The sequence below is a fragment of the Pipistrellus hanaki genome, assembly GCF_964339955.1.
Source record: "Pipistrellus hanaki genome assembly, chromosome: 5".
NCBI classification, from domain to species: domain Eukaryota; kingdom Metazoa; phylum Chordata; class Mammalia; order Chiroptera; family Vespertilionidae; genus Pipistrellus; species Pipistrellus hanaki.
This window is the reverse complement of record NC_140507.1, coordinates 12,240,902-12,262,571: the sequence shown is the minus strand read 5'-3', so window position 1 is coordinate 12,262,571 and position 21,670 is coordinate 12,240,902. Positions and strand designations below refer to the sequence as shown.

At 49.2% G+C, this 21,670-nt stretch overlaps 1 protein-coding gene across 3 annotated transcripts; it reads right to left on the bottom strand.

Annotated features, from left to right (window-relative positions):
- Positions 1-3,628: 3,628 nt before the first annotated feature.
- C1QTNF2 (C1q and TNF related 2) lies at positions 3,629-14,971 on the bottom strand. Of its 3 annotated transcripts, none has more exons than XM_084884126.1 (4): positions 14,886-14,950; positions 6,264-6,356; positions 5,488-5,740; positions 3,629-4,407 (listed from the first exon to the last, which is right to left on the bottom strand). In XM_084884126.1, the coding sequence occupies exons 2-4, from the start codon at positions 6,294-6,296 to the stop codon at positions 3,794-3,796; spliced, it is 900 nt and encodes a 299-aa protein (XP_084740252.1). In that variant the 5' UTR covers positions 6,297-6,356; positions 14,886-14,950; the 3' UTR covers positions 3,629-3,793. The 3 variants fall into 3 exon arrangements, with proteins under 3 accessions (XP_084740252.1, XP_084740250.1, XP_084740251.1); XM_084884124.1 differs by lacking the exon at positions 14,886-14,950 and adding an exon at positions 13,151-13,385; XM_084884125.1 differs by lacking the exon at positions 6,264-6,356 and having other exon boundaries at positions 14,886-14,971.
- Positions 14,972-21,670: the final 6,699 nt, after the last annotated feature.

Sequence of the window (21,670 nt, the reverse complement as noted above, 5' to 3'; positions counted from 1 at the left end):
CCTTCCCACCCCGCTCCCTGGGCTCACTCCGCCTGCAGTTCCCAGCTCTTATTGTCACTCCACCTGTAGAATTCTCCTCAACACTCTTCCCAGGACAAATCCTCACCTTGTCCTTCTCCCAGCACCATTGTCTCAGACATTTTGCTCTTACTGGTGTGGTCATCTGTCCAATGTCTGTCACCTGTGCTACACTCTAAGCTCTAGGAGGATGGAAACCAGATCTAGGATTTGCTCATCCCAGTATCCCCACTGCCTGACTCAGTGCTTGGCACATAGTGGAGGCTTAATAGCATTTATTGAACAAATAAACTGGCCCAATTTGGCTTCTGGATGAAGCCCACCAATTGTTCAAGATCTGCCCTCTACAACATCGATTTTCAACCCTTTTCATCTCATGACATACATTAATAACTACAATTCTGCAGCTCACCAAAAGATGTGCCTATCTGACAAAAAATAGGTGTAATTTTGATTAATTCATGGCTATTAATGGACGGCTATTGTTCTATTGGCTGTTGTCATTTTTTAAATTTTATTTGACAATCTAAGGGAAAAGGCCAGTAGCCCTGACTACATAGTCAGGTATTGCACATTTTAAAAATTCTTGCGGCACACCGGGTGAAAAAAAAATCACTGCTCTGGGTGGGCAGGCTCCCTCAGGATTCCCATTTCTCTCTCCTCTCTGTTGCTTATAGAAGGTGGACCTCCCAGGCCCTGCCCATCCTCCTCCGAACAGGTTCTGGTTGTAGGACGCCTGGACCGGGACTCCAACCAGGGGATGGGGAGCTTTGCAGGAGCGATTTGCCCACACAGTTCTGCCAAGTCCCCGGGGCAGCTGAGAAGTGGGTCCGGATTTAATGCCCTCGTTAGCCTTTCACCTCCAAGGCCCTTGATCTCCATGTAATTAAGCTCATACACTAATGAGTGTTAGGGACAAAGGAGCCCCACGTGGACTATGGACGTTGCCCTCTAGGAGGCCATTTTGGGTCATTATCAGCCTAAGCTTGAAAACCGCTTACTCGAGGGAGGGGTAAGCGGTTTTCAAGCTTACCCCTCCCTCGAGTGCATGGTGCTTTCAGGCTTACAAGGGCATCAAGGAAAAGAAATGCCAGTGATGAAATGGAACCCTTCCTTCTTCTTTTTAACGAGACAACATGGTAAAGTAGATGAAAAAATGTCTCCTTTTTAAAAAGGGGCAATGTGCCCATAGCCATCTGTGGGCCCTCTCTGAGAATTTCTGTGTAGGCTTCTGTCTCTGAAGCAGGAAGAGGGGGATGGTGGGAATTTCAGCAAGGTTGTTAGGGGTGAGCAAGCACCGCACCCCTCCAGCCAAGGTTGAGGAGTTGCGCCTCCATTTCCAATGTCCACCCGGGCCTCAGGGCAGCTGTGGACAGCAAGGGGGGGGGGGGGTGAAGAAAAAGGAACACACACATGGCCCACTCCCACCCCATTAAGAAGAAGAATGGGAGTCTTTCCTGTTTCCGGTTTCTCGGGGCCCAGGGCTTGGGGAGGCCATACCTCAGGGATGGCTGAGGAGCTGCCAGGACCAGAGTCACAGGCTGCACCCGGAAAGCTGAGGAGGCAGAGCCAATGCAGCTGTCTCTCCCCTGGTCGCAGCCCCACCTGCTCTGGGGGATTCTGACTCCCCAGCTGTCTGGGGACCACAGGTGCCTACCCCGGCCTTGCCACACAAGTGCTTAGGAGATGTCCATTGACCTGGCAGGAAATCCTTAATTCACTAGGCAGGACCATGCTTTGCCGGAGGAAAGTGTTTGGGGCCCAACCTCCTACCACTCAGGGGAGCTTCGGTGTCAGAGCACTCCTCATGGCCGCCCTCCTACAGGGGACACACACAGCAGGGCAGGCAGGGCCTGGCCAGGGCCGTCCCTGGTTCCAATCCCAGCAATGCCTTTCCCAGCGAGGTGCCCGGTGGCATTCTTCCTAGAACTGAGTTCTCCACCTGGGAAGCAGGGGTGTTGAGAAGCTGAAAGGGAACAATATACATCACACGCAGCATATGGCTAATGTCCACTAACAGTTGGTCACGACTTCAGTTCTAGCCCAGCAATCTGGTGAGAGTTGTCAGTGGGAGCAGAGGGCCGAATGTCAAAGTTCAAGGCCTCAGAACACGCCAGCCTCATTAGCCCGGCTGTTTCCATTTCTGCTTCAGGAATGCTCTCCCTGGCTCTGCTTTGGAGACAGGAACGTAAATGTTTAGTGCCAAAATGGGTTCAGAGATCATCGGAGCCAATCCTTCATTTTACAGATGGGGAAACTGAGGCCACCAGATCAGAAAAGTCTTGGCCGAATCAGAACAAGGAACCTGAAGACAGAGCTCAGGCTGGAACCCAGGTTTTCTGTCTCCCTGACAACTGCCCTCATATTCCTGCCCTCCACCAGCTGTGACTGCAGCTTAGAAGGTGTGCAAAATCCTTTAATGAAAAGGCTAGGAAGACATGCAGCTCTTGAGTTTATTTTTATTTTTTGTTAATCCTCACCTGAGGATGTTTTTCCCACTGATTTTTAGAGAGAATGGAAGGAAGAGGGAGGAAGAGACAGAGAAATATCCATGTGAGAGAGGCACATCGATTGGTTGCCTCCTCACGTGCCCCAGCCAGGGCCAGGGATCAAGCCTGAACCGAAGTACATGCCCTTGATGGGAATCGAACCTGGGACCCCTTCAGTCCGCAGGCTAACGCTTTTTCCACAGAGGCAAACCGGCTTCGCAGCTCTTGTGTTTAATTTTTGTTCTTTCCCCAGACAAAGGTCATGGTCGCATAAAACAATGGGCCAGAATGTCTCCCTCCCTCTCTTTCCTCCCTCTCTTTTGTCTTTGGCCCTGAAAACAGCCTTGAGATGAGACCAGCTGGTCTTTCAGCCAGTAAGCCCTAGCACTGAAGGTTTGCATAGTAGGCAAGCTCCCCCTGGTGGAATTAGCGGAGATGACAGGCAGGACAGGAAAAGAGAATTTCCACCAGAGGGCCTGGCTGCCCAGGGGTCCCACACTACAGCTGCAGCCTCAGCCTCCCTTGCCTCGTCCTAATTCCAGCTACCAGACTTCCCTCGTTATTTAAAATTTCTATAGTTTCTTCACCACAGAGATTTTTTTTTTGCATTAGTTTCGATGTATTAAAATATTACATTACAATATTATTTCTATTGATTGCTGAGGTTTGGGGCACCCGTTAGGTGAGTGCCTCATTTGCCTCCCCCTGGTCACAGTCCAATCCAGTAGTCAGCATGGGAAGGCCCTCCCAGATGTACGCACCCCCCCTCACTTGTCCGTGTAAGATGTGTAGACTTTATTGCATGTAGTAAACCTGACAAGATGGAATCCCAAAACAAACCTCCACCTCTTCCCTGGCTCCTGTTATTCCGATTACTCTTGGCCATGGCGTGTGCATTTCCACCCTGGCACGATAATTACATGACTTGCTTGTTTATGTGTAAAGCGTATCTCCCACTAGAATGTAAGCCCCATGGGGCCAAAGCCTCTGTCTGTCTTGTTCACTGTGGTACCTTCCAGAGTAGAGCCTGGTGCCTGTCACACAGTAGGTATTAAAAAGAAAAAGAAAACACGCACACACACACACATACACACACACACGTGAATGGAGAAATGGGAGCATGAATAAAAAAGCTTGGATTTAATGATGGAGAAAAAGGGGGCAGAGGAGGTCGGCCGAGTCCAGAAGCTCCCGACTCCCAGCCCCAGCAGACAGTGCAGGGGTCTCGCTCTGTGAGCACTGGACCAGGAGTGCGTGCCCTCCCCGGAGACGGAGCGCCGGCCTGGCTACACCTCGTTGGGGTCCTCCTGGTCGGCGTAGATGAGAAAGCCGGTGAAGAGGCTGTCGGTCCAGTACGGGTCGTAGAAGAGCCCGTTCTGCTCGGAGTAGAAGATCTGCAGCCAGACCTCGTCTCCCTGCTTGAGGGCCAGGATGGTGGAGCCCGAGGCTACGTCGTGGTTGCCCGTGTTGGCGTCGAAGGTCCGGATGCGGTACTGGCCGTTGTGCACCAGGCCGATGGCCAGGTGCTTGTTGGCCAGCGTGATGTCGTAGGTGAAGTAGTAGATGCCCGGCACGCTGCAGATGAACTTGCCGCTGGACGCGTTGTAGTGGCCGCCCTCGTTCATCAGGATCTTGTCGAACTTGATGGGCAGCCGCTCCCGTGGGTAGCTCTTGGTCACGGCCACCGAGAAGGCCGACCTGGCCTGGCCACTGCCGCAGCTGCAGGGGCCCGGGAGGCCCGGCTCCCCCTTCTTGCCCTTGGGCCCCTTCTTGCCTGGTGTGCCATGCTTCCCGGGGGCACCACTCACCCCTTTGGGGCCGCGAGGGCCAGCCTTCCCGATGGCCCCGGCTTTGCCCTTTGGTCCCGGCTTTCCCCGGTTACCTGTCCGGCCGGGTGGACCTGGAAGACAAAGCGGCTGGTGTTAAGAAGGGGCCTCAGAGAGCTAGCTGAGGCTGCGGGCCCTGGCTCTCCCTCTTTGGAGCACAGGCCTTTGGTGATGGGAAGAACAAGAGGGCAATGGAGCCACCTGGAAATGGGTACAAGTCCTAATGGTGGAAGCTGGGGCACGTGTCCCAGTCCCATCTGGAAACCAGGAAATCGGCAACGGAAATGCTTACCTTCCAGAATCAATGAAGATCAGGGCAAAACTAACATAATTCACAGCCCTTTCTTTCTTTAAAAAAATATATATATTTTATTCATTTCAGAGAGGAAGGGAAAGGGAGATAGAAACATCAGGGATGAGAGAGGATCATGGATCAGTTGCCTCCGGCACGCCTCTTACTGGGGATCGAGCCCATAGCCCAGGCATGTGTTTTGACCTGAAATTGAACCATGACCACTAAGCACGCCAGCCTGGCCACAGCCTTTTCTCTTCCTGCCTTCTGAGGAAGAGTCTGGTTTGTCTGACAGAACAGAACTTCAATGGGCTGTGCTGGTCGTGGGTTAAGGAGGGAATTGGAAGAAGCCTTTGACCTCAAAACATTGATCTTAGTGCGCCCCCTGCCTATATGCCCAGATCCCTGCCCACAAGTGCAAGGGTGGTTAGTGCAGTGCCGCTTCCAACAGCAAACACGGGAACAACGACTCATTGCCCGTCCAAAGGGAAAAGATTAAAAAAGGATGGTCCATCCATAACGTGCAATTCTACGAAGGAGTTTTTAAAGACGAGGCAGATTTATGTGCACTATATGAAAACTTCTCTAAAATATCCTGTGAAGAGGAAAGAGAAGGCAGCAGACCCGTGTTTTGTTCAAAGGAAACCACAACGCTCTTTCTATACTCGTGTGAGTGCTTAGAAGCGTGGCTGGCCCACAGTACGCACACGCCAATCACAGCACGCCCTGCAGAATAGTTCCTGTAGAGTGCCTCTTGGTCCCTAGGACCCATGTTTTATAAAATGTGCATTTCTCTCAAAACAACATTTTTGGCCAGTGATTATATAGAAAATATTTATATTCATGTTCCCTAAACTCTTACCTTCCTCTCCGCTGTCCCCCCGGTCCCCGTCCTGGCCATCCTGGCCATCTTTGCCGGGAAAGCCCATCCTTCCCACCATTCCTGAGGGCCCTGGGGCTCCTGGGGGGCCGGGGGGGCCCTGGGGGCCAGGTAGGCTGCAGATAAGTTGAGGGGAGCCCTTCTGGAAATCCTTGCGGGCGAGGGCACCAAGCAGAGGGTCGGCCGCACAAGGGAGCGCACAGGCCAGGAGCACCCAGGGGATCATGGTGGTCACCTGTAGGAGGCAAGAGAGCAGGGAGCAGGTGAGTCCCACTGAGCAGACTGGGGATCAGTTGGAAAGGCACTGGGGGGAGCAGGGGGGAGAGGGGGAGAGGTAGCTGGGAGAAACTATATTTCTGACTCCTGCTCTCTCCTACATCACATACAAGTAGCTGGACAATGTCTTGAGTCTATACACTGAGTGGCCAGATTATAATGATCTCTGAGCACATAATAATCTGGCCACTTAGTGTATATCCTATATAATAAAAGGCTAATATGCAAATTGTCCCCTCAACCAGGAGTTTGACCAGCAGACAGGCCAGCCAACCACCCATGTCCCCTCCCCCTGGCCAGGCTGGCCGGACCCCACCTATGCATGAATTCATGAACTGGGCCTCTAATACACACACACACACACACACACACACACATACACACACACACACAGAGTGGCCAGATAATTATGCATTCAGAGATCATAATAGTCTGGCCACTCAGTGTACATGGATGAGCTGAGTCATGGGCCCAGAATATACCTTGGAGGGGTCTTGGGGTGCGGCACTCATCATCACACCATCGAACTCTGGAGTAGCCGGACTTATGGCCCAGTGACAGCTGGCTGGGGGGAGCTGTGCACAGAGAGAAATGATCCATAGTTTCCTTCAAATATGTGGCACAGCCCGGCCAGTGTGGCTCAGTGATTGAGCGTCGACCTATGAACCAGGAGGTCATGGTTTGATTCCCAGTCGGGGCACATGCCCAGGTTGTGGACTTGATCCCTGGTGGGGTGTGTGCAGGAGGCAGCCAGTAGATGATGCTCTCTCATCATTGATGTTTCTACCTCTCTCCCTCTCCCTTCCTCTCTGAAATTGATAAGAATATATTTAAAAAATAAATAAATAAAGTTGCGGTATGATGTAGCTGGGAACATGCACACTCCGCATGGGTGGCATCAGTGATAGCAGAGGTGGGTAGGCAGATGGGGCCAATGCTGGGGGAGTGTTACACTCATGATGTGCTGTTGGAAAACGGTGCCCCAGACAGCCCCCCCCCCCCCCCCCCCCGCCCCCAGGCCTCAGGATCCCGATCTCCTTCCCTTGCTGACTTGCTGAGAATCTTGGGAAATGAGTCAGGGTGACTGATCAGCCCAGCAGGTTTGAACTGGGTTAGGAAGTTGTCACTTTGGACAAGGAGAAAGGAAGGAAGCGGTGGGAGAGTCCTGTGAACAGCTGGATGAAGACAGGCAGGAGAGAGGGGAGCCATGGGCGTCAGTCCCCATCCCCTCTCTCTGACCCCCACTCTCAGCCACACATGCTGGGCCAGAGGGAGCAGGACCTGCTGTCCGGCCCATGCTGGCCTCTGTGAACAGCAGGGGGAATGCTCAGTGACAGCTGGGCCAGGGCAGGCGGAGGAGCGGGGCTCTGGAACCAGCAGGGAGCGAGGGATTTCTCAGAGCTGGAGCCTGGAGGTTCCCACCGGTGCCAGGAACTGTTTTGGAAATAAAGGCGGGTGACTAGGTTCTGGTTCCAAACCTGGAGGGAGGGACAGGAGACTCTCCTTGGCCCCGGGGCACCTCCAAGAAAAACAAGGCTCCAATAGCTCCCAGCCTGTGTCCCCACCCTCTAGTCTGTCCCCCCCCTCCCCCATACTCACCCTACTGAAGGGGTGAGAAAACCTGGGGTGGGGTGCCATGGCCCCAAGGAATCCAGAGAGGTTAACCCTTCCAGGGTCTTCTAAAGAAATTCAGAATCACAAACTTTGGAGAGGGCCCCAAGGAATGGTCTCCTCCAGCCTCTTCAGTGACAGACGGGGGAGCTGAGACAGAGGCTCGGAGTGACCCTCTTCACCTGAATTCTCTTCTGTGAAGTTTACAATAAACCCCATGGAGGTGGAAAACGGATTGTTCCCGTTTTCAGAGGGAGAAACAGGGGCTCTGAGAACTCAAACTATTTGCCCGCAGTCACACCATTGGAACAGTGGAGACAGCACTCGAACCCGGGTCCAAGGGGCTCTGAAGACCACCCCTTCACCCACTGCACCTTACTCCCTCCTCCTGATGTTTTTTCCTGTTTTATGGAAGAGGAATGTGAAGCTCAGAGAGGCCAGTTTGGTCATGTTTACACAACCAGTTCATGGCAGGAGTTATATTTGAACTTGGGTTTGGCTGACCCTAACGTCCACATGCTTTCCATTATGTCAGCGTTTCTTTGATTTTTTTCCTCCCGAATATCCCACATGACAGAAGGGACCTTGAAGTGTGTGGCAAAGCTATGAGAGCAATAGGGAGATTTCTTTGATAGTGTGCATTTTATCATTTTACACACACACACACACACACACACACGCACGCACGCACGCATGCACGCATGCACGCACGCAAGCACGCTCGGCTTTGGAAATGTAAGCTGATGCTTTTCCTCCCTCAGGATCCCGGTGCTTGGGGAGAACCTCCTGTTGTCTGACAGATGCGCACTGGAGCTTAGCCAGGATGACTGGGAGCGGCGGGCCGCCTCCTGGGCTCTGACTCTCCATCAGGAGCTCTCTGCAGTGTTAGCAGGTATTTCCAGGGGCTGAACCAAGAGCACACCCAGATGCCATCTGCTCAGTCCACGCCTGGACCTTGCAAGGACCTCCTCCCTCCCCTCCCGCACTCTCCCAGCTGAAGCGGAGGGATCCTTGAAAACCAAAACTCAGCCTCATCACTTCCTGGATGGTCTTACTCCACTGGCTGGGGCTGCAAAGAGCAGCAGTATCAGCATCCCTGAGGATGTGGCCCTAAATGATCCTCCCCACTCCCCAATCCCAGCTCCTCCCCTCTCTCAAAGCTCCTCCAGACACCCCTTCTCCAACCAAGCTCCATCCTGCCCCTCTTTCTGAAACCCCGGACCCCACCCTTTGGCCTGCAGCTCCTTATCCCTTGTTTCAGCTTAAATAGTGCTTCTTCCAAGGCCTGCCGGGCAGCCCTCCCTTGGGACCCCAGATCCCTGCCCGTGTCCTTTCAGCTCTCCAGGCCCACCTGTGTTGGCTGCATTTCCTGTTCACCTGCCTACTGGGCCTGCTGCCTCTCCCATGTGCCTCCCATGGAAACGGAAGCCCCTTGGGAGCGGGACCGCAGCTAACCTGCTATATCCTGGGGCTTCCAACTGTTCTGCACACAGTGGGTGTGCAAGAAATACTTGTTTGATTAGTGAGTATTTGAGAACATTCACAGCAAAGGGAAATCAAGGCAGTGGCCTACATCAAAAAGGACACCTATACTCTCTGATTTAAAGAAGTTTCCTCCCTTCCTGTTTTTTTTTTTTTTTTTTTTTTTTTTTTTTTTTGTGTGTGTGTGTGTGTGTGTGTGTGTGTGTGTGTATGTCTGTGTTTCTAACCCAACCCAGATCTAACCCCTTCTTCCTTTTGACCTCCCACAGCACAGAACCCCCACCCTGACTCCAGGGAGGGGTGTGCAAATATTTTATATATAGCAGGTGCTCCATAAACATCCATTATCTGATTATAGAAAAGTATTGGTCCTTGCTCATCTTTTAAACATTATCGTAGTTCGGGGAGGCTGCATGACAGCATTCCTGCCACAGGGAAAAACGTTCCACGGTTAAACCCCAAACACAGGATCATGAGGTGCTGGGCTCGGATGGAGTTCTTCCGTCTGGTTGTAATTTCCCTGGTCTCTTAACGCATCTCTCCGTTAAGTAGCTAATGATTCATAAATACACATGTTCTGGGAAAACGTTAGGCACGAAGGGCCCCAGCCTGAGCTGGCAGGGAGGCAGCCTTCCTCCTTCTCCCACTTCCCCTACCCTCAGGGCACCCTACCCCCGGTTCCTTCCCAAGGGCCCCCCACCCAGACTGACATGAGAAGGTGGTCTGTCTTTTGCTGACTCTATGGGAACATGGTCTACCAGTAGAAACTCTGGGGACCCTCGTCTGGGCCTTGAGCAAGGCTGCCAGGCCTGAGTTCTGAATAATCTCACCTTGCAGATCAGAGGGGTAAATTATGCGTGAATACAATTGACCTGCTGGTTATCAGGCTGTGACACATGGGTAGGTAGGGGTGGTTAAGAGAAACCAGAAACCAGCCACTAAGTGTCCTCAACTGTCCAACAGAAATAATACTAAATCTACCGCGTGGAATTGGAATAGAAAATAATGAGAGAGAGAAAAAAAAAAAAGAAAAAAGAAAAAAGAAAAAGAAAGAAAGAAAGAAAGAAAATAATGAGACAATGTACCCAAAGCTTCTTGTGAGGTGTGTGATGCAGTAAATGCTCAGCAGTTGGGGAGAACTCTGCCTAAAATGCCCCCTGTTGCTAATCTCCTCTGTCCAAAGCCCTCAGAGAGCTGCCTGCCTCCTCCTTCAAGCCTCAGGTCTAACAACCTCTCCTCGGAGAGTCTTGCCCTGCTGATTTGCTCAGACCACCCTGGTTGTCCTTTCAAAGCACGTGGCTCCAGTTGTGGTTAGAGGTTTCTTTGCTTCTTGGCTTGCGAACTGCCTGTGCCTTTCCCCTGGAGAGGAAGGTCCAGAAAGCAGAGGCCCTGCCCGGCTTGCTGTGTGATGTCACCAGGGTCTAGCACAGTGCCCGCCCCGAACGCAGTAGGTGCTCAGCTCATAGCTGCTCCAGCCTCGAGTGAAATGGTCACTCATATAAAGAGCAACCGGTTGGGCTCAGTGGATAGAGCATTGGCCTGCGGACTGAAAGGTCCTGGGTTCGATTGTGGTCAGGGGCATGTACCTTGGTTGTGGGCGCACCCCCAGTAGGGGGTGTGCAGGAGGCAGCTGATCGATGTTTCTGACTCTCTATCCCTCTCTCTTCCTCTCTGTAATCAATAAAATATATAAAAAATAAAATGAAGAGCAACAGGATCCAACGGTTTCAGTAAACCTGCGGGTAACAAAGCCACACTTGGCGACTGAGGGAAGCCCAGGGAGATGACTGGGCTTGGATTGGGAAGACTGGGTGCGTGTCCTAGCTCCGTAACTCACTGGTCACGTGACTTAGAAAAGTCATTCCCTCTTATCTAGGCTTCCATCTCCTCTCCTACCAGGTGGAGATAATAACACTCAGCCGGTCTGCCTTACTGGGTTGTTCTGAGAATCCAACAAGATAATGGACGTTGAAAGCAAAACGTGATACAAAAGTTAGGGCCTTGTTTAATATTGTAATTGCCGCCAACTGCAGCTGAACTAACAGCACACAGCCCTGCCCTCACACTAAAGCCCCGCGCCCCCCCCCCCCCCCCCCCCCCCCCCCGCGCGGAATATTTCACAGGGAGGTCTCCTTGTGATTAAGAGAGGATACCTGAATCTGACCCAACTGGGGGGGAGAAAGGGCTGGTGGTCAGAATGGGGTGGGGCCTGCTTGCAGATGAAATGCTCCCAAAATTGGCTTTAATGGGAGTGCAAATTCTATAATGACAAACACCCCATGTCCTCCCTGAATTCCAGGAAGCAAATTGGAAACAGCCCTGTCTAGCTTCACTTGAAGAGCTGAGACCCTCACCCAAGGACATTTTTTTTCTGCCTGGAGGGGCTGCTGCAGCGGCTCACCCACACCCCCTTTCCTGGGGTCCCCACATCGATGCCTGTTTGGTAACACTCCAGCATCCAGAGTCAAAATGCAGATCATTAGAAGTCATGGGATTTGCTTGTCAAAAGGCCCAGAAAATATTTGTTTTCTCTCTTTCCACCCCTATTTCTGGCTCAGTCTAGACAAGAGGTCCAAGGCCAAACCATGACCTAGTGAGGTCTCAGGAGCCATGACCTCAGGGGGTTCGTCCCAGTGGCACTCCTGAGAGAACACCAGCAGTCAGTCTGGTGGCCACTGTATTATCACCCCAAATCCTTGGGAACCAGCCAATGCGGCATGTGATGCGGAAGGCGTGGACCCCACCCCTTTGGGCCCTGTGTCCTGAGCAGTGAGGCCCAGAGTCAGGCTTCAGGGTGGCTGAGGCCAAAGCCATCAAGCTTTGGACCTGCCCAGCACTGCAGTGAGCAAGAAGAAGGAAGCTGATGGGCCAGATGTGAGCTGAGGGAAGGAGGCCTGAGGCGGTTCAGAGCTCTGTGTCCAGCTTCTCCAAGCGGCAGATCAGAGGGCTGGGGACCGTGTTTGAGCAGTGCTGTCCAACAGGCATATGACATGAGGTCACAGGTCATTTTAAACAATCTTATAGGCATATTAAAAAGGTTTTTTTATTTTTTTAAAAAATATATTTTATTGATTTTTTGCAGAGAAGAAGGGAGAGAGATAGAGAGCTAGAAACGTCGATGAGAGAGAAATATCGACCAGCTGCCTCCTGCACACCCCCTACTGGGGATGTGCCCGCAACCAATATACATGCCCTTGACCGGAATCGAACCTGGGACCTTTCAGTCTGCAGACCGATGCTCTACCACTGAGCCAAACTGGTTTCGGCTAAAAAGGTTTTTTTAAAAGTAGGTGAAATTAATTTTAAAAATATATGTTGGGCCGAAACCGGTTTGGCTCAGTGGATAGAGCATTGGCCTGTGGACTGAAAGGTCCCACGTTCGATTCCGGTCAAGGGCATGTACCTTGGTTGCGGGCACAACCCCAGTAGGGGGTGTGCAAGAGGCAGCTGATCAATGATTCTCTCTCATCGATGTTTCTAACTATCCCTCTCTCTTCCTCTCTATTAAAAATCAATAAAATATATTTTAAAAAAATATGGTAGACTAATATATCTCAAACATCATCATTTCAACATGTAATCAATGTAAAAATTATTAATGAGGTATTTCACATTCTTGAATTGGCACTAAGTCTTAGAAACCTGGTGTGTATTTTATACCTGCAGCATATCTTAATTCAGACTGGCCACATTACTTTTTTATTATTACTTTAAAAATTTTTTTGTTAATCCTCACCCAAGGATATTTTCCCCCCCAATAATGTTTAAAGAGAGTAGAAGGGAGAGGGAGAGAGAAACATTGATGTGAGAGAGACATATCGATTGGTTGCCTGCCACATGCACCCAGACTAGGGATCGAGCTTGCAACGGAGGTACATGCCCTTGACTAGAACAGAACCCAGGACCCTTTAGTCCACAAGTGGAAGCTCTATCCATTGAGCCAAACTGGCTGGGGCCAGATCAGCCACATTTCAAGTGCCCGACAGCCACATGGCAGCTACTGCCTCTGCTCTGAGCATAGCTGCTTGGGTTGAAATCCCACGAACTAGCTGTGGGGCCTTTTACAAATGACTTACCCTCTTTCCCTCAGCCTGGTCCTCACCAAAATGGGGATGGCAGTGACAGTAGCTACGTTAGAAGGTTGTTATGAGGCTATAATGCTCCTAGAATAAGGTTTGGCATATGGTAAGAGGAGCTCATCTCACAGCGGCAAAGCCAGTGGCAGGCCTTCCTGAGGAGGGCGTGCGGGAAGCTGAGAGCGTATGCACTCCATTACCTGCAGTGAACATTCGGGATCATCACAGACCGGGACGGTGGAGAAGAAGGTCCAGTCGTCTGTGTCCACTCAGCAGATGAGGATGAGAGGACAGCAAGATAGGGAGGAATGCAGGGACTTGCAGAGAAAGAAGTAACTTCTTGGGGGAATTTGCTGAATGGAGGGAGAATGGCTTCAAAGATGACCTCAGACTTGTGAACCAAATCCCGATTCCTTGGTACAATGACACACTAAGACACTGTTATAAAAACAAAGTGAGTCCCATATCTGCAGATATGGAGAGATGACCAAGATACACAGAGAGAAAAAGGCAAGTTGCAGCATGGAATGTAAAGTATGCTTATCTTTGAGTTAAAAAAAAAGATAGACACTCAAATATATAGATATGTGAAATTTCCAAAAGGACACACCATCTTGTTTAAAGGGGTTACCTTTCAGAATTGGGAGGTATATGGGCTTTTACTTTTCACTTTCTACCTTTTTGAAGTGTCTGAATTTGTTACGATGAACATTGTTAGTTTTATGTCATTTAAAACCAAAGGTAACCCTAACGTTGAAGGATTAGAAGGCATGCAAGACTGGTGTCCCTGCTAGGGGCTGGAGGGAAGGCAGACTCTGGAAGAAACAGAGTGTGCTGCACTTGAGGAGTAAGAAGGAAGGGCAGGAGTGAAGTTGTGAAAGTGTGGATGCTCTGACAGTAGACAGCTGAGAGTGGGCATGATGGATATAATGGCCAGATAACAGAGTAAGTCAGAGGAGAACTGTGGGGGTGTAGAAAGGGAGAATGGGAGAGGACAGACTTCAAACAGCGCTGAGACCAGCCTTGGGTTGATATATATAGGACACTGTTGACACTACTGCTACTGGCTTAGTGTGGCAGGGATTTTGGGGGCGGGGGTGTCTCCGGGGGATAACCAGTTTAAGAAGGGGACTCTTGAAGGCTCTAGGCAGGAGTTTTGTTGTAAGAGAACAGAGGAGGACCACACTGAGGTTGTGCAAAGCACACACGGTGTTAGGGGAGAGGCCTGGGGTGGGAGACACGGGGGCGGGGGGGGGGGGCGGAGGGCACACGACATTAAGTTGGCATCCAGTCCTGCCATGGGGCCAGTGGCGATGGGGATGGAGAAAGAAGAACAAAGTTTGGGGGAGCATGGGGAGTGACAAGAGTTGTTGAGAACTGGGTGCAAATCTCAGCTTGCCGCTTAGTACCTTTTGAGCTTAGTTTGCGGGTCTGTATAATATGCATTTAATTAAATGCTATAAAGAGTAAATGCGGTAATGCGCTCGATGAATGTTAGCGAGGATTGTTAGCTCGGGTATTGGACTCAGACTCACCGGGGCTCAGATCCCTTTGCCACCAGTTACCAGGTGTTCAGCCCTGAGCAAGCCGTTAACCCCTCTGAGCCCGGTTCCCCTTTTGCAGAGGCAGAGAAGCTGTTGTCATGGAGATGAAACAGCTTGCAGCAGAGGGCGGGCCGAGCCTGGCACGGAATAGGCGCTAGAGGTACAAAACCATCACAGGTGAACCAGGGGCACACGGAGAGCGCTCAGGAAAGGTGAATTCATAGTAAATATACTCCCGAAGGAGGAGGTCAAGAGGTAGGAACCCGAGGGCTGCCCGGCCTGCAAAGGAGGGGCGTTCGCGGTCCTCCCACTCCCACCGTCTCCCACGCGTCCTCCCCTCCACTCCCCGCCCGCCCTTTCCCCGGGGAGTGGGCAGCCGGAGGACACTCACCCTCGCTGCCCCGCGTCCGGGAGCCTCCGGAGCGACCAGGCTGTCGGCCTCGCTCCGCGTCCCTCCTCCCGCCACCCTCCTCCCGCCTCCCGGGGCCCCAGCAGCCGGCCCGCGCCCGCCCCGGCATACTTTTCCCATCCCGTCACCGCGGAGCGCCTTCCCGGTCACGTGGGCCGGCCCGCTGCACAGGGCTCTCCCTTCCGAGCTAGTTTGCAAAAAAACTTGAAGCGCTGGTGGCCACTTGGGGGTACCGATGCATCTCTCGTCTCTCCGTGTGTAGAACCTGTCAGTGTGTTTGGAGGTTTGCGTGCACCAAAGTGATTGTCACCAGGCGTTTGCAAGCGTATGGGGATGTGTTGCTTGCGCGTGAGCATTGACATCGCTGTAGATATGAGGGTGCGGGTGGGCTTGACGTTTACAATGGAGTACATTTCTCGGTGTACTGACTGTGCGTGTACTTGTGAGAATCGCGTGTGTGTGTGTGTGTGTACATGGGTGAGTGCCTATGTATGCACGTCCACTACTTGCACGTCCACGTGTCTACTTTTGCAGCCTGGCGTGCGACCGGCGTGTACGTCAGTTGCTGGGTGTACACAGTAGTGTCTGGATATCTGTGCGTTGGGTACATGCTTAATGTGTATATGAGTATGCATAACGACGTACCAGTATGTATGTGCACGGTATCTGTGGGCACCTGTTTGTGCAGTGGCTCCTTCAGAGTGATATATGTATGCGAGCCTTGGTGTGGATTTTTGTCCAGATGTGAGTGTGCGCATACATAAGAGTGTGGGCAGGTGCCCCTGCCTCTCAACCCTCCCCTTCCTCCTCCCCAGAAGAAAAGGGTTTGCTGGCCTCACCAACTCTCTGGCCCAGTTCTAGGAATCTCCATGTGCTACCCTGAGGGCTCCACTGTGACATGTTGAAATTTCTGGCCTGCTCCTTCTTGCTGGTAAGAAAATGGTTAATGAAAAGTATAGGAAAAGGCAGTGGTGCCACACTAGGCACCCAGCAAGCATTTAATAAATGTCTCCTGGCAGAGTAAACAGAAGAATGAGGGGGTTTCCAGTTTGTTTTTTTTAAAATATATTTTATTGATTTTGTACTGAGAGGAAGGAAGAGAGATAGTTAGAAACATCGATGAGAATCATCGATCAGCTGCCTCTTGCACACCTCCTATTGGGGATATGTCCGCAACCAAGGTACATGCCCTTGACCAGAATCGAACCCGGGACCTTTCAATCCCCAAGCCGATGCTCTATCCATTGAGCCAAACCGGTTTTGGCGTTTTCCAGTTTTGTTACAAATTAGCTTCCCCGCAACTCAGTCCTCAGCCTGTTTACCAACTCATCACTGTCTAAATCCCTGCCCAACTGTACCACCGGTTTAGATATGAATACTGTACTGATTTGCAACATCTCTTGCTTTTTGAATACAGTGATGTTGGGAGGACAAGTGCCCCTGACCTTCACTCCATCTGAATCTTCAGCGTCTCAAAGCAGGAAGGGTCCTGGGAAATAACTTCGTCTGTAGTCTTCATTTCACACACAAGGACAAAGGTCCGGAGACCTTCAGTGACTGGATAGTTGTGGAGTCAAGATAAAGTCCAAGATCATTTTGTCTTGCATCCATTATTAAAATGTAGAGATTCTGACTGATGAACCTTAGAGGGAAGGCAGGGGAGAGTGGATGGGAAGCATAACACGTGGACACAGACAATGGGGTGGTGAAGGCCTGGGTGGGGTGTTTGGGGGGTGGATAGGAGCGGGCCGGAAGAGGAAAAAGGACCTATGTAATACCTTTTACAATAAATGTAGACCTTCCTGTTGGCCTTTTTTCAACATTTTCTTTACTCTGATTTTGGTATAAAAGCGTGTTTAAAATGGCTGTTGAACATTCCAAACAGCTAATGGTCACAACCCACGCTGTCAATATTTACTTTTTAAAAAAATATATATTTTATTGATTTTTTTTACAGAGAGGAAGGGAGAGAGATAGAGAGCTAGAAACGTCGATGAGAGAGAAACATCGACCAGCTGCCTCTTGCACACCGCAACCAATGTACATGCTCTTGACCGGAATCGAACCTGGGACCTTTCAGTCCGCAGACCGACGCTCTACTACTGAGCCAAACCGGCTTTGGCTCAATATTTACTTTCATCGAGGGGCCCTGGGGCTGGGAGGCTCTCCAGCATGAGATCCTCCCAGGCGCAGTCTCGCTAATGTCGCAGTACTGGGGACAGCTGTACATGGAGAGGACTCGCTGCCATTCCACAGAAAGGCTGATGTTGGAGTGAATATTGTCACTTAAATGCAGCAAGATGACAGCTGAACTTTGCAAATTTATAAAAATGAAAACATACATGATTTATTTTTGACATAGCTGTTTTATTTTCTGTAACTTATCCTGGGAGTATGAGGATGACTTGGCAACCTTGTATGAACTGATAAAAGACTGTAAACAGTCAAAATGTCTAGCAATAGAGGACTAATTAAGTAATAGAGGCAGACCTCTATGTACTATTATGGAATTATCTTTAAGATAGTGAGAAAGCAGTGTGCTTCATTTTATACCATGCAGGTTACATGAAGAGGAGGTGAGGAAAACACACAAACACATGGATGTAGGAGTATAATCAAGCTCCAGAAGGATGTACAAAAACCATCATACAAGACACTGTCTCTGACTGGGGAACTGAAACACAGTGGCAAGAGGGAGATATTTTTCACCGTATGACTTTTGGAACAGTTTATTTTTTAAAAAACCATGAAAGTCTATTAATTATGGACACCCCTTCCCTCTATAAATTTTTTTAAAAAGTGTCTCTCTTTTTCTAAAAATCAATTAAGAAAAAACCCCAACATCCTCAGGTGAGGATTAAAACAAAGTACATGCTGTGTTCCATTTCTTGGAAATTCTTCCTTTGCTCTTATGGATAAGCTGGATCTGGGGATATGGCAGAGAGTTTAGCGAGTTAATAATCATAAACCCTCAAGTATTATATACTTGCATTTAAAAAACACACGTTTCGAAGAGCAGGCTGTTCCAATCTTCCAGGTTAGGGACAAATATTTCTCCCATTGTACAGTTGAAGGAACCAAGGCACAGAGGCGGGCCATCTTCCCAGGGTTCCACAGGGAGTGGGGGGCAGAGTTGGGCTGTGAGTGCGGATCTGGCCCAGCCACAGGTTCCTTCTATAGGACATGTTTAGTTGGGCAGAGCAGTTTTCCTGGGAAGAAAAAGAAGAACCCGGGAGTTCTGAGAGGCTTTTCTGGTCTAAGGTTTCATGAGAGTTAAAGCCCTGAGCCGGCTAGAGCCCCAGGACAAACGAAGTCAGACCAAAATAGACATGATTCACATTCAACGGGAAACGACCCAGAAAAGATCCAGCTCGTTTCCAGATGTAACTTGAAGGGCCCCAGTTGGGGAGACCTCGTTTTGGAATCTGATGCAATAAGTTCTTGATGAGGTTTCACAACTCAACTGTGAGGATCCGAAATGAACAGACGTTTGATTTGAGGAAAAGTCCCACTGAGAAGGGCTGGAGGCTCCTGCTTTACAGAATCAAGCTTAGAACAAGCAGTCTCTGGATGAGTGGAGAAACCAGGGCTTTCCCAGCATCATTTCGGGAGGAAATATTAGAAGTGAAGATCTAACCCTGCCTTCTGGCTTGGAAGAAAAGCAGAAATCCCAGACTAAGACAATGAGGCATGATGAAATTGAATATGTGAAATTTGGCTAGCAGCTAGAAAGACATTTTTTATCTGCTAGCTGTTGTGACTGGAGAAGTCTGTGTCTCCTGACTGAACATTGACTGATCAGAAGTTTTTACCAGGAATCTCAGGAAACAGATCCTCACAAATGACATTTTCTCAGGTGTAGGGGTTTGTCTTTAGACTTGAATGTAATGTTGAGCTCCTTGTCATGGAAATGAAATGTGATATCCAGTGGCACTGATAAATCACTGTGATGAAAAGTCTCCTGAACCAGGTGTCCTGAGGGACCAAGTGGCTGCTGGGAGCAATGATGACTACAAGGACTGGGGCAGGTGGCTCCTTCTGACTGCCCTGGTGTGCATACACAAAGGACACGCTCAACTCTCTAATATCTCAGCTCAAGTCCCATTCAGAGAGCAATAGAGATTCTATGGGGTGGGGGAGTCCTCAAAGTACTGTATTTTTCCGTGTATAAGATGCTATTTTTTTCTAAAATCGTTAGATTGAAAATCGAGGGGCATCTTATACACGAAGTCAGCCGAGGAGGGAGCCACGTGGGTACGTAGCTGCCCATACCTTGTCAAAGAGGCCTCCTCCAATCACTAGCCTTATTGTTGCTGACAACAGCTGATGCCATAATTGGACGTGGAAAAGGAGAGTGTGCAGATGCAACAGGGACCTGAGTGTTCTGAGCCCATAAAGATGTCAAAAAATAAAAAGACAAGTAACCAGTAAGCAATTGTCTTACTCTGCAAAATTCAAACTGTATATAATCAGCTATGCAAAAGAGCATGAGAAATAGAGCTGCAGAGAGACAATTTGGACCTCCTCCCACTGAGTATATGATCAGACAGTGGAGAAAACAGGAAGAACAACTCCTTAAGATGCCAAAAAAGAAGGCCTTAAGAGGAAAACCAACAAAATGTTTAAAATGATGATTTCTTAATTTTGGGTTGCAAAGTGGGGGTGCCTTATACATGGGGGAATCTTATACACGGAAAAATGCGGTATCTCAAATCTCTTGTAGCTGCAAATTCAGAGACAGCCCAGCCAGTGTGGCTCAGTGGTTGAGCATCGACTTATGAACCAGGAGATCACAGTTCAATTTCTGGTCAGGGCATATGCCAGGGCTGCAGGCTCAGTCCCCAGTGTAGGGTGAGCAGGAGGTAGCCAATCAATGATTCTCTCTCATTATTGATGTTTCTAACTCTTCCTTCTGAAATCAAAGGACACTGTGTAATCATAATAATGTACTGTGCCGGCATACAGCTATAGGAAATATAATTACCCGTGAGTCCAAGCTACTACACTCTGAAATTCATCACTGTACCTGACTGCTCTTAGCAAATAACCAAGAGTGGCAGGAATACAAAGGTACATATGGGTCTCCTGTGACAGCTGACTTTGGCTTGGGGACTTTCTGATGGCTTTGCTGAACTTAACAGAGGAGGCTCTTAATAATTGTGAGGACACGATGATATATTTTATAGCTATTAGTTTTTCTCCAGCATTCCTAATGATTGCTCAACAGGCCCCTGTAAAGAGTGGTCATGTTAGCAAGGATGGAGGCTTATCACAGGGTCATCAACATGGACTTCTCACCAAGACTGACCTACTGATTGCCTGACCTGCTAACAGCAGAGAGCAGAGACCAACACTGAGCCTTGATATGGGCACTTGGTAGCAGGCTAATTGTATTCTACCCCTTCTATCACGGAATGGGCAATTCACTCTCACTGGAAAAGACACATAACCTGGATAAGAATTGCTTTTAGTACTTCTGCCAACTGTCATGTATCATGTACCAATTGCACCTCATCAAGGATTAGCAAAGGAGTGTGTGCTATTCTGCTTAGAGTGCCATAACAAAATACATAGACTGAGTAAACCTTATTTCCTATAGTTCTAGAAGCTGGGAAATCCAAGATCAAGGTATGGCAAAGTAGCTTTCATTCTGAAACCTCTTCTCTTCACTTGTAAGTGGTCTCCATCTCTCTTTGTGTTCATATGACCTCCTTTATACTCTAGAGAGTCAGCAAGCTCTCTGTTGTCTCTAATGAAGGAACTCATCTCATCCAGCCAGGGTCCCATCCTCATGACCTCATCTAACCCTAATTACCTTCCAAAGGCCCCACCTCAAAATATTATACCATCTTATTGGGGGTTACGGTTTTATCATATGAATTTTAGGGTGGACACATTTATTCCATAACAGAGTGTGGAAACAAATTGTTTCCTGTGTAATTTATTGGTCTTGTCAAGTACTTCATCACCCAGAAAAACCTGGTCTTGTTTGAATGATAGATTGATCTACTTAAGAATCAGACACTTGCTGTTGGGAAAAAAATAACCTAACAGAATAAGGTTCAGTCTTGTAGGATGCAATATGTGCTTTGAGTTGGTAACCAATGAGTATGGTTTTGTTTCATTTCCAAGACAGAATGCATTGGTCCAGGAATCGAGGGTTAGATGTGGGAGTGACTTTGACTATTGTATCTAATAACTTAAAGAATTTTTGCTTCCCCTTGGTGCAGGTCTGAACTCATGGTTTGGAAATCTTGGTTCACCAGCGGATGTAACAATGCTTCAACTGAATTGGAAGTTGAGATTGTCACATGTGCTGTAATGCCAAGGGGTCTGAAATTGGCCTGGTTAAGGCATGATACATCCTGATGAATGGTGTTGTTTTGTAACCAAGTTTCTGAAGAATTTCAGGGTGGTTTGTACCAGTTTGTTATCATTGTTTATTTTAACAGAGAGGTGATTTATACCTAGAGATCTCCTCTACACCTGCCCCCCTAAACAAAAACAAAAACAAACTTGGTTGTTGGGGCTGGTTTTTAGGCAACAGATTAACGGGACTGCTATTAAATTTGAGTGAGTTGAGACTTTGTGTCTCCTCATTTGTACAAAGAATAGTTACACCTTAAACCCCCCACAAAGTTATGTTTATTGTATAGAAATTCAAATATGGATAGAAAGGGCTGAATGGATGCTAAAATAGCCAAAGGGGTAGAATGTGCTGGTTAAATTATTGTCTTTCATCTTCAAATCCATCCTTCTATACTTTC

Coding starts and splice junctions, on each gene's coding strand:
- C1QTNF2 (XM_084884126.1), bottom strand. CDS start 6,296: ATGATGAGTGCCGCACCCCAAGACCCCTCCAAG. Junction 5,741..6,263: donor CACCCCAAGACCCCTCCAAG/GTATATTCTGGG, acceptor TGCCTCCTACAG/GTGACCACCATGATCCCCTG. Junction 4,408..5,487: donor GGGGGACAGCGGAGAGGAAG/GTAAGAGTTTAG, acceptor TTTGTCTTCCAG/GTCCACCCGGCCGGACAGGT.